At 44.3% G+C, this 12,048-nt stretch overlaps 1 protein-coding gene across 1 annotated transcript in view; it reads left to right on the top strand.

Annotated features, from left to right (window-relative positions):
- The window catches only part of MED20 (Mediator complex subunit 20), a 130,337-nt gene extending 121,327 nt beyond the window's left edge, over nt 1-9,010 (top strand). Inside the window, exons 3-6 of the mRNA XM_076210855.1 lie at nt 1,034-1,149; nt 1,544-1,720; nt 6,195-6,305; nt 8,749-9,010. Of these exons, the coding sequence (XP_076066970.1) occupies nt 1,034-1,149; nt 1,544-1,720; nt 6,195-6,305; nt 8,749-8,931 (587 nt within the window). The 3' untranslated portion in view covers nt 8,932-9,010. The remainder of the gene's footprint in view (nt 1-1,033; nt 1,150-1,543; nt 1,721-6,194; nt 6,306-8,748) is intronic.
- The last annotated feature ends 3,038 nt before the right edge of the window (nt 9,011-12,048 follow it).

Raw genomic sequence — 12,048 nt, 5'->3', positions numbered from 1 at the left:
CGGAAGTGGACTCATTACGTACAAAATGATACATTTCTCCAACAGAGTTAGAGAACGTGAGCAGTCATTAGCACACAAGACACTAGAGCTAATTGCCATACAGAAGAAAATATGTGATATATAAAAATAACATGTGTCATTAACGTCTACATTCCATCAATTCCATGTGTACTCATGGATACATACCTAAACCCCAGACGCACAGCATCTCAGACCATCCTTGGTGGTGACCTAAACTAATAATAATAAAAAAAGAAAAAAAAAAATTACCATCACTTCCATACCACACATCAACACCTCAGTGATACACCCCTCAACTCCAAACATTCAACATCACATACCACATTCTGGGTGGTGACCTGAACCCTCATCATTCTACATGGTTGAATACCAAACCCGCAGCTCATAAAGTAGACTTGACAAAGTCCCGAAACTGAACATGCTAAACTTGAGCTTTTAACAAGACAACCGTCGTAAGACAATTAACAGCTAACGTTCTTAAACATTTCAGTGTGCTTACAAGCTTTATTAGAAAATCAAAACAACTCTGATATAACTGCAGAACTGACCACAGACTCATTACCGAAGGCCAGCAGAAAGCCCATCTCCAGAGGCAACAGGGAAGATGTAACCCAAATTACGCACCGGAAGCCACTTCCCTACAGATATTTCAAAACAAAGTTTTCAGAATAAGAACAGACTGCACCAAAAATAACCCCCGGTAAACCACTCACACTCAGAAACAAAACTCTGACTCAGAATTATTCCTAACATATACACATCGACATCTCTTCTTTAAGGTACTCCAGATATCATGGATCATAAATATGTTATTATAATGGCTCTTGTCCCAGCTATAACATAGATTTATTGACAAATAGCATGATCGTGCAATCGTACCTCAGTCAACCGCGCCATGCACATCTCAGCACCCCAGGTAACCGTCGTTCGCCATCATTCTTGGCATAACATCATTCTCATCGCCTCTTGGTGTCCTGCGCTTCTCTGTGACCATCTCCCCTTGTGGTTTCAGGAACAACTGGATCGGCAGGGACGCCTGGCCCTACAAGCAACCGTAAACTCCACATCCTCCACAACTCGGAAACTCCCTGTTCTACGTTTGCTATCCTTGATACAGGATCAAAGCAGGTGCGTAATTTTCACATGATGTTTAGTCTGTTATCCTATCAAATAATTCCGACTGTCGTCCCCGGATTCGAACCGGGGTCGTGAAATCTCACTGCCGTCGCCTTACCGACTGAGCTACTGAGCCTGATTTCACGAGCCCGGTTCGAATCCGGGGGCGACAGTCGGAATTATTTGATCAACATCACCGTCACTGGTGATTCTATTCTGTTATCCTACATATACATGTATACTTATAGTCTCTTTTTTCTTATATACACCTGAGAGCCATGGATTTCTTGTAAGAGAGACCTGGGGCAACGGATTGTTTGAAAGAACAAAAGCCGCGGACATATGTTCTTAGTTGTGAAGAGGTCGCCATCACTGAGGATCTCTCTCTTCTTCGGGTTCCCTACAGATCACTTTGTCAGCGGACATCCTCTTCGACCTGCTGCTGCCTCGCTTGAACCACATGTACCAGAGCAAGAAGAACCTCAAGATCGAGTCTAAGGGAAAGCGCTTCGAGGTCGGCGATTTCCTGGTCAAGATTGGAACCATCACCATGAGCGGACACTACAAGGGGATCTTGGTGGAGGTAAGAGAGGGGAGTGTTTTGGGAGAGTAAATACCGTGAGCGGACACTACAAGGGGAAGTGGGAGTGTTTTGGGAGAGTAAGCACCATAAGCGGGAAGTACAAGGGCATCTTGGTGGAAGTAACGAAGGGATTGTTTTGGAAGAATGAACACCATGAGCGGACACCACAAGGGGATCATGATAGAGGTAACGAAGGGAAGTGGGAGTGTTATGGGAGTGTAAACACCACGAGTGGACACTACAAGGGCATTTTGGTGGAGGCAAGGAGAGGAAGTGAGAGCGTTTTAAGAGAGCAGACACCACAAGGGTATCTTGGTTGAGGTGACGAGGGGGAAGTGGGAGAATGTTTTTGGAGAGTAAACACCATGAGTGAACACTACACGGGGACCTTGGTGGAGACAAGGAGAGGAAGTGAGAGAGTGTTTTGGGAGAGTAAGCACCATGAACGGACAATAAAAGGGGATCTTGATGGAGACAAGGAGAGGAAGTGAGAGAGTATTTTGGGAGAGTTTTGGGAGTGTAAACACCACGAGTGGACAATACAGGGGCATCTTAGTGGAGGTAAAGAAGGGGAAGTGGGAGAGTGTTTTGGGGGAGTAAACGCAATTTGAAGACGAACCCTTTATTGACAGTGCAGCATTTGAATCGTTGGGGCTTTATGGAGTACAGGAACGAAAGATACAAACTATGTATATAAAACCCTCGGGGAAGGGACGAGGGAAAGGTCGCCGAAGGTCACGTGAGTAGGGGGGGTTTGTGGAAGGGAAGAAGAAAGGTGTGTGTGTGCGTGTGTCTGTGTGTGTGTGTGTGTGTGTGTGTGTACGTGAGTGTGTGTGTGTTCATATGTGTGATCGTCTGTGTGTGTGTGTGTCTGCGTGTGTGTGTGTGTGTGTGTGAGTGTATGTGTGTGTGTGACGGGGGGTGCAGTGGAGTGAGTGGTTTTTGCCCCTTTTGATTCAGTAACATCCTTTTGAATAAAACCACCTCTTACAAGACAGAGTGAAATATATTAAGGGTTCACTGTGCAGAGGAGAGTATGATCGCGTGACGTCTGCAAAAGATAAATAGATAAAACAAATCAGTACATTACCTCACTACTAAGAAGACGTTACCCCATCTTGGTATGAAGTGTTTTCGTGAACTGAATAAAATCGCAAGGCGAAGAGTAGACTATATTCTACAACGACCTTCAGCGTAATAAGATGTGTCAAGAGTTTCAATCTCTTTGACATTAGGTCTACCCTCGGCCGACTAAAATTGTCTGACATAATCCAGAGTAAGCAATCCTGGAATATGATCCTATCCAGCAATACGATACGCTCCCCTCTCCCTCTCGTGCTAAACACGACAAAATGAATGACCAACAATGCCCTGTATATTTAAACTAAAGTAAGTGAAACTTTTGCGGGTAAAACGTATTGCTGGCCATTTATCTCGCCGCATTTAACATGCGAAGGACGGGGGAGTTTACCGTCTTGCAAGACGGGATCAGTGTTTCCAAGAGCGCCTGGAATAAAATCTGGATAGTAATTCATCTCAACAAAGGGAACAAGGAGCGTGACCTCCCTTCTCCCTGTATCACACTATCCGGCGGCGCCGTTGCGGCGGGTTGTTGGCGACAACAAAGTCTCCCTTATTAGGAGTCATTAGACACCAAAGGTTATGAGATTCTGTTAACCAAGGTGGAGAGGGTGGTCGTCGTTGTATCACGTTTTGGCTCCTGTCGCCACCAAAGGTTATGAGGTTCTGTTAACCAGGGGAGGGGAGGGGAGGTGGTGGTCATCCTTGTATCAAGGTCTGGCTCCTGTCGCCAGGTGATTTTATTAAGTTCATTGAACTTGCAAACATCATCTCGCCGCATCCGGCACCGCCGCACAGTGTGACACAGACATTAGACTCCAACTGTACTTCCTTTTCATGTAAAAAACCAGACTGTTTTATTCAAATGGGCTACAGACTTCCTTAGCTGAACAAAACAACCCTGCAGCTGGCAGACAACTTTATGGATGGGGATGACAGGTGATAGTAGACATGGAACTTGCTAGTGTAGGTCTTAGAGTCTCTTGCAGTCTCCTTCATTCTTATAACGAATCTACAGATCGTCACTTGGAGTGACAGTGGTAATTTCTTGATTAATCCCCGGGTTCTGGATACATGTAATTTCTTTTTATGTCAAACACGAAACTGTTTTGTTCATCTAGGCTATGGACTTCCTTAACTGAGTGAAACAGCCTTGCAGCTGGTGTAACGAAGCTGCAGATGGTCACTTGGAGTAACAGTGGTAATTTCTTGATTAATCCCTGGATTCTGGATACATATAATTTCTTTTTATGTCAAACACGAGACTTATTCAACCAGGTAATAGACTTCCTTAATTGAATAAGACAGCCCAGCAGCTGGTGTAACGAAGCTACAGATGGTCACTTGGAGTAACAGTGGTAATTGCTTTATTAATCCCCGGATTTTGGATACATGTCATTTCTTTTTATGTTAAACACGAAACTGTTTTGTTCATCTAAGCTATAGACTTCCTTAACTGAGTGAAACAGCCTTGCAGCTGGTGTAACGAAGCTACAGATGGTCACTTGGAGTAACAGTGGTAATTGCTTGATTAATCCCTGGATTCTGGATACATGTAATTTCTTGTTATGTCAAACACGAGACTTATTCAACCAGGTAATAGACTTCCTTAACTAAACGAAGCAGCCCTGCAGCTGGTGTAACGAAGCTGCAGATGGTCACTTGGATTTACAGTGGTAATTTCTTGATTGATCCCTGGATTCTGGATACATGTCATTTCTTTTTATGTCAAACACGAGACTTATTCAACCAGGTAATAGACTTCCTTAATTGAATAAAACAGCCCAGCAGCTGGTGTAACGAAGCTACAGATGGTCACTTGGAGTAACAGTGGTAATTGCTTGATTAATCCCTGGATTCTGGATACATGTAATTTCTTTTTATGTCAAACACGAGGCTTATTCAACCAGGTAATAGACTTCCTTAACTGAATCGAAACAGCCCAGCAGCTGGTGTAACGAAGCTGCAGATGGTCACTTGGAGTAACAGTGGTAATTGCTTGATTAATCCCTGGATTCTGGATACATGTAATTTCTTTTTATGTCAAACATGAGACTTGTTCAACCAGGTAATAGACTTCCTTAACTGAATAAAACGGCCCAGCAGCTGGTGTAACGAAGCTGCAGATGGTCACTTGGAGTAACAGTTGTAATTGCTAGATTAATCCCTGGATTCTGGATACATGTAATTTCTTTTTATGTCAAACATGAGACTTATTCAACCAGGTAATAGACTTCCTTAATTGAATAAAACAGCCCAGCAGCTGGTGTAACGAAGCTGCAGATGGTCACTTGGAGTAACAGTGGTAATTGCTTGATTAATCCCTGGATTCTGGATACATGTAATTTCTTTTTATGTCAAACATGAGACTTATTCAACCAGGTAATAGACTTCCTTAATTGAATAAAACAGCCCAGCAGCTGGTGTAACGAAGCTACAGATGGTCACTTGGAGTAACAGTGGTAATTGCTTGATTAATCCCTGGATTCTGGATACATGTAATTTCTTGTTATGTCAAACACGAGACTTATTCAACCAGGTAATAGACTTCCTTAACTGAACGAAACAGCCCTGCAGCTGGTGTAACGAAGCTGCAGATGGTCACTTGGAGTAACAGTGGTAATTGCTTGATTAATCCCTGGATTCTGGATACATATAATTTCTTTTTATGTCAAACACGAGACTTATTCAACCAGGTAATAGACTTCCTTAACTAAACGAAGCAGCCCTGCAGCTGGTGTAACGAAGCTGCAGATGGTCACTTGGATTTACAGTGGTAATTTCTTGATTGATCCCTGGATTCTGGATACATGTCATTTCTTTTTATGTCAAACACGAGACTTATTCAACCAGGTAATAGACTTCCTTAACTGAACGAAACAGCCCTGCAGCTGGTGTAACGAAGCTGCAGATGGTCACTTGGAGTAACAGTTGTAATTGCTAGATTAATCCCTGGATTCTGGATACATGTAATTTCTTTTTATGTCAAACATGAGACTTATTCAACCAGGTAATAGACTTCCTTAATTGAATAAAACAGCCCAGCAGCTGGTGTAACGAAGCTACAGATGGTCACTTGGAGTAACAGTGGTAATTGCTTGATTAATCCCAGGATTCTTTTTACGTCAAACACGAGACTTATTCAACCAGGTAATAGACTTCCTTAACTGAACGAAACGGCCATGCAGCTGGTGTAACGAAGCTACAGATGGTCACTTGGAGTAACAGCGTTAATTGCTTGATTAATCCCAGGATTCTTTTTACGTCAAACACGAGACTTATTCAACCAGGTAATAGACTTCCTTAACTGAACGAAACGGCCATGCAGCTGGTGTAACGAAGCTACAGATGGTCACTTGGAGTAACAGTGGTAATTGTTTGATTCCGCCCACAGGTGGAGTACCTGCCTTGCGTCATCCCGGCTCTGTGTTGGTCTCTCATCCGCGAGTTCATGCAAAGCTTCCTAGGATCATGCGTGTCCACACAGGCACCCACGTATTTACAGGTGAGGAAGAACACAAACAGGATAGAGAGTTGAATAAATAGATGAATTGAGCGTTACGATCTCCTCGTCTCAAAGAGGACCAGGATGGTGTCACCAAACGAAGGGTGAGGATTTCAATGTAGTAAGTAAATAGATAGAAAAAAAATAGATAGATGGATTGATTAATCAATTTGTAGATAAATCCTTTTGGACTTTAAACTGATTAAGATAATTTGGTGGCAGCTGAAACAAAATATATAAAGTTGTACAAAGATCACTTCCCTTCTTTCTCTTCCTATTTCCTCTATTCCTCCTCTTCCCCTTTTTTCTCCTCCTCCTCCCCATCTTCTTCCCATTTTTTCTTCTTCCCTCTTTTCTTATTCTCCTCCTCCTCCCCCCTCATTCTCTTCCTTTTTCTTTACCTTCTGTTCTCCCTTTCCTCTTCCCTCCTCATTCTCTTCCTCTTTCTTTACCCTCTGTTCTCCCCCCTCCCCTCCCTTTGTGCTCTTCTTTTTCCTCTTCTTTGTACTCTTTCTCCTCTACATCCTTCTCCTCTCCTCCTTATCCTCTTCCCCCTTTTTCTCATTCCCCCCTTTTCTTATCCTCCTCTACCCACCTTTCCTCTTCCTTCCTCATTCTCCTCCTCTTTCTTTACCCTCTGTTCTCCCCCCCTCCTCTCCCTTTGTGCTCTTCTTTTTCCTCTTCTTTGTACTCTTCTTCTCTACATCCTTCTCCTCCTCTTCCCCTTTTTCTTCCTCTTCCCCGTCATCCTCCTCATCCTCTTCCCCCTTTTTCTCCTTCCTCCGTTTCTCCTCCTCTTCCTCCTCCTTCTCCTCCACCCTTCCTCTTCCCTCCTCGTTCTCCTCCTCTTTCTTTACCCTCTGCTCTCCCCTCCTCGTTCTCCTCCTCTTTCTTTGCCCTCTGCTCTCCCCTTCCTCTTCCCTTCTCATTCTCCTCCTCCTTCCCCTCCCCCTTCCTCTTCCCTCCTCGTTCTTCTCCTCTTTCTTTACTCCCCTTCTTCTTCCCTTCTCATTCTCCTCCTCTTTCTTTACCCTCTGTTCTCCCTCCCCCCCTTCCCCCCTCCCCTCTCCCCGTCCTCCTCTTTTTCCTCCCCGCTGGTGGCGCGGAAGCTGAGCCACACTAATGTAACGTGTTCTTTTATCAGGAGCGATGCAGGAGAGAGCCCGCAGGGGACTTTGTCGACTACTGTGAGGTTTCCTCATGTTATCAGTAAAAATCGAGGCCAAATTTATTACTCAATTTTATTATTGTTATTACTTTCATGATTAGATTCATTATTATCATTATTATTATTAATATTATTATTATTATTATTGTTATTATTATCGTCATATTCATCATCATCATCATCATCATCTCATTACATCACACAAGCACAACCATGAGATAAGATGAGAGAGAGGAAAGGGTGGTGGAGTGGGTGGGAGTGGGTAAATAGAATCATCATCATCATTGTCATCATCATCATCATCATCACATCACCTCCTTGTTGCCATCATCTCATCATTTCATCATCATCATCATCAGCAGCAGCATCACCTCTTTGACACCCTCCTCCTACTCCTCCACCTCCTCATTGTCATCATCTCCTCCTCCACCTCATCATAATCATCATTACATCACACAAGCACAACAAGCTGAACGTGAAATAAAGGAAACACCAGCCTGTACCACACACTACATCCACACACAACTCATTCCCACCCAAACCACAAAACAAGCTCTTCAAAACAGACCACCAGACTCGTTACTCCACCATCCCCAAATCCCCTGACACCAGTGATTCCGAAGAAACCTCTCCCAAGAGGAGCAAAACCCACACTGGGGAGCTGACGTTCGGAGCACCATCCAGCACAGAATAGGCTTGGCCACAGGAACAAACTACCACTACACTGAACACACAGAACACACTGAACACTTCGTCCTACAATGCCCCACGTTAACAGTCCCTGGGCAAGAACACAATATTTTTATCTGAGTTCCTTCCTCAACATCGAAACTCTGAGGGAGGAAGGGAGGGGTCTTCTTCCAAGACAGAACCAGAGGGAGAAATATCCTGGTACCGCTGACAGACGTAACGTCTACTACTGGGAGCTGAAGTAAGACCTGTATACTTCCTGGTGGCCGTTGCCGGTTTCCTGAGGGGCCGCGGATCTCTTGCTAGAGAGTCCTGGGGCAAGGGATTGATCTGTATCTAATCTTCCAGAATCGAATGCATGACCTGTAGACCTTCCTGGTGGCCGTTGCCGGTTTCCTGTGGGGCCGCGGGTCTCTTGCAAGAGAGACCTGGGGCAAGGGATTGATCTGTATTTGACCTTCCAGAATCGGTTGCATGACCTGTAGACCTTCCTGGTGGCCGTTGCCGGTTTCCTGTGGGGTGGGGGGCGGGTTTCTTGCTAGAGACACCTGGGGCAAGGGATTGATCTGTATCATGACCTTCCAGAATCGGCTGCATGACGCGTACTCGCCTCAGGACACCGTTCAGCAATATCTCGAAAAATTCATCGAGTTCCGCGAAGGGCAGGTCTTCACGAGCACGGCCACGTCGTCCTCCTCCTCGTCCTCCAACACAGCCTCCAACACCAACTCCTCCATCGCGTCATCCTCAGCAACGACGTCTTCTTAGATCTTGAACCTCTGGGTATCAGATTATGGTTTTTGGTATTTTGATAATACGCCACTTCAATAAAATGATTTTGAGTATATTTTGAGGTCTTTTTATCACATACCCGCAACGAAATGAGACCCTTCATCACTCGCTTCTGTGCTTTAGGGAGATCCCCCAAATCGAGGCCAGGGTGGAGCCAGTGGAAGGTGTATTGAGTAATTAGGTCTTCAGGAAAGATGTGTCTGAGGTTCAGGAATGATCTTGTGACCGTCGGAACAAGTCAGGTGGTAGCAAAGCCCCCTGGAAATAACAATATTTGTCCGGAAATTTTGAGTATTCCGGAAAAATAAATCTTTGCCCTGCCATGCCACATTGTAAGGATGTTTCTGTGTTAAGCACCCGTGTGTTTTATTTCATTTATCTATTTATTTATTTTCATTTTATTTTTATTTTATTTATTTTTATTTTATTTTTATTTTATTCATTTTTATTTTTTTATCTGTTTATTAATCTTCCCCGTCTGGGGTATTGGCTGCTTGTTATTGTGGCAAAGTAGCATGCAGTTGATACTTTAGGGTCTATATGGGGCGCCCCTACGGACCAGAGCCACACATCATTTTGTCTATGATAGAGGAAAATCTGTTCATAGAGAAATGATGACACTTTTATACTACGACTGTCCCTCCGTTATGCTGTCCTCCAACTCCTTGTTACTGTCCTGTACCATTTCTCTGAGTATTCCTTTTCTGTGATGGGGGAATTCCCTGTGGTGGGGGAAAAGAATACTGCCACCAAGTATTCCCACTTGGATCGTAAGAGGCGAGAAGAAAGGGACGGGGATTGGGACTAGGCATCCTTCTCCTTGTAGCCCCACAGGGGAAATTCCTAAAAGAAAAAAAGAAGGCATAAGAGGGGCTGGAAAGCCTCGGACCAGCACCCTAAGGTTTGGGTCTTTTAATGTGCGTGGATGTGGTATAGATGAGAGTAAAAGGGAAGAGATAGGTAGTATGTTTGTGAGAAGAAAGATGGATGTGTTGGCTTTGAGTGAAACTAAGTTGAAAGGGAAGGGTGAGTGTAAGTTTGGGAGTGTAAGTGGGAGGTTATCAGGAGTGAAGAGAGGGCGAGGGAGGGAAGGGGTGGCTATTCTAGTAAGTGAAGAGATAGGTAAACGGGTAGTGGAGTGGAAGGAGGTTTCCTCAAGGATAATGTGGATGAAGGTGAAACTGGGGAAGGAGATGTGGGTCTTTGTAAGTGCATATGGGCCTGGTAGTGAGAAGAGTGTAGAAGAAAGGGAGGTCTTTTGGATAGATCTAAATGAGAGCATAGAGGATTTGAGAAGAAATGTCAATGTAATAGTACTGGGAGACCTTAATGCTAGGGTGGGAAATGGTCCAATCGATGGAGTGGTTGGGAAATGTGGAGTTCCAGGAAAGAATCGTAGTGGAGAGTTGATGGTGGAAATGTGTCTAGAAAGAGAGTTGATGATAGCAAATACAGTGTTTCGGAAGAAAGTCAAGCATAAGTACACATGGGAGAGGGTGGTGGAGGGAAGGGTGGTAGATAGAGCGCTAATGGATTATGTAGTGGTAAATAGGATTATGATAGGAAGAGTTAAGGATGTACATGTGCTAAGGGGAGAGGGTTGGGGAATATCAGATCATTTTTTGGTGGAAGGTAAGTTGAAAGTGGAGGATAGATGGAGGAAGAGGAAAGGGACAAAAGGTAGGGAGGTTCTTAGAGTGAACTCTTTGAATGAGAAGGAGAAGGAGTACGGAAAGAAGCTGAAGGAGGAGTGGGAGGGAGTAAAGGGTAGAGTAGAGCTGGGTGTGGAGGAGGAATGGGGATGGTTCAAGGAGGGAGTCATAAAGTGTGCAAGGATGGTGTGTGGAACAAGAAGGACAGGGGGAAATAGAAGAAAGGGTAGTGAATGGTGGGATGAGGAAACAAAAAAGGTTGTAGAAGAGAAGAAGCGAGCTTTCACAGATTGGTTACAAAATAGGACGAGGGAATCATATGAGAGGTACAAAGAAAAGAAAAGAGAAGTAAAGCAAAAGGTAAAGGTTGCAAAGAGGAGAGCAGATGTGAAATGGGGTAAGAGTATGACAGAAAATTTTGAAAGTAATAAAAAGATGTTTTGGAAAGAAATTAAGAGAGGAAGAGGAGGCGAATCAAGTAGAGAAGAGAAGGTAAAAGGTGCAGATGGAGAGATGATAATGGAAGAGAAGGCAGTAAGGGGAAGATGGGCAGAATATTTTAGGGAGTTGCTAAATGTGAAGGAGGATAGGGAAGGAAAGATTGCTGCAGTGGGAAGTGCGAAGAAAATGAGAGTGATGAATGAGGAGAATGGAGGAGAAATAAGGAAGGATGAGGTGAAGGCAGTTGTTAAGATGATGAAAGCAGGTAAGGCACCTGGTCTGGATGGATGCCATGCGGAATGTCTGAAAAAGGGAGGTACAGTGATGGTGGACTGGTTGGTGAGGTTATTTAATGTTTGTTGGAGAGAGGGTAGAGTGCCGGAGGACTGGAGGAGTGCCTGTATAGTTCCTCTTTACAAGGGAAAAGAGGACAAGTGTGAATGTAGTAGTTTCAGAGGGATTAGCTTGTTGAGTGTAGTTGGGAAGGCTTATGGGAGGATCTTGGTTGAGAGGATTAGGAGAGGAACAGAAGGAGTAATTGGTGAGGAACAGTGTGGATTTAGGACAGGTAGAGGTTGTGTAGATCAGATCTTTGTGGTAAGACAGATATGTGAGAAAGCTATAGGAAAGGGGAAGGATGTTTTTTGGGCTTTTATGGATCTGGAAAAGGCTTATGATAGAGTAGACAGGAAGGCACTGTGGGAGGTTATGCAGATATACGGGATAGGAGGAAAGCTTCTGGGAGCTGTCAAGAGTTTTTATGAGAATAGTAGAGCTTGTGTCAGGATTGGAAATGGAGAGAGTGAGTGGTTCGAGGTAAAGGTGGGACTTCGTCAAGGATGCGTTATGTCGCCCTGGCTGTTCAACTTATACATGGATGGGGTGGTGCGAGAGGTAAATGCAAGGGTAGTGGGCAAGGGATTGGAGATGGTTAAAGAAAATGGAGAAAAGTGGGAGGTGAGCCAGCTGTTGTTTGCGGACGACACTGCGCTTGTGGCAG

The sequence above is a fragment of the Oratosquilla oratoria genome, chromosome 28 (assembly GCF_046742065.1).
Source record: "Oratosquilla oratoria isolate Oo_2021 chromosome 28, ASM4674206v1, whole genome shotgun sequence".
NCBI classification, from domain to species: Eukaryota; Metazoa; Arthropoda; class Malacostraca; order Stomatopoda; family Squillidae; genus Oratosquilla; species Oratosquilla oratoria.
Note: the sequence above shows the minus strand (reverse complement) of the source record. Positions and strands in the feature narration are given on the sequence as shown.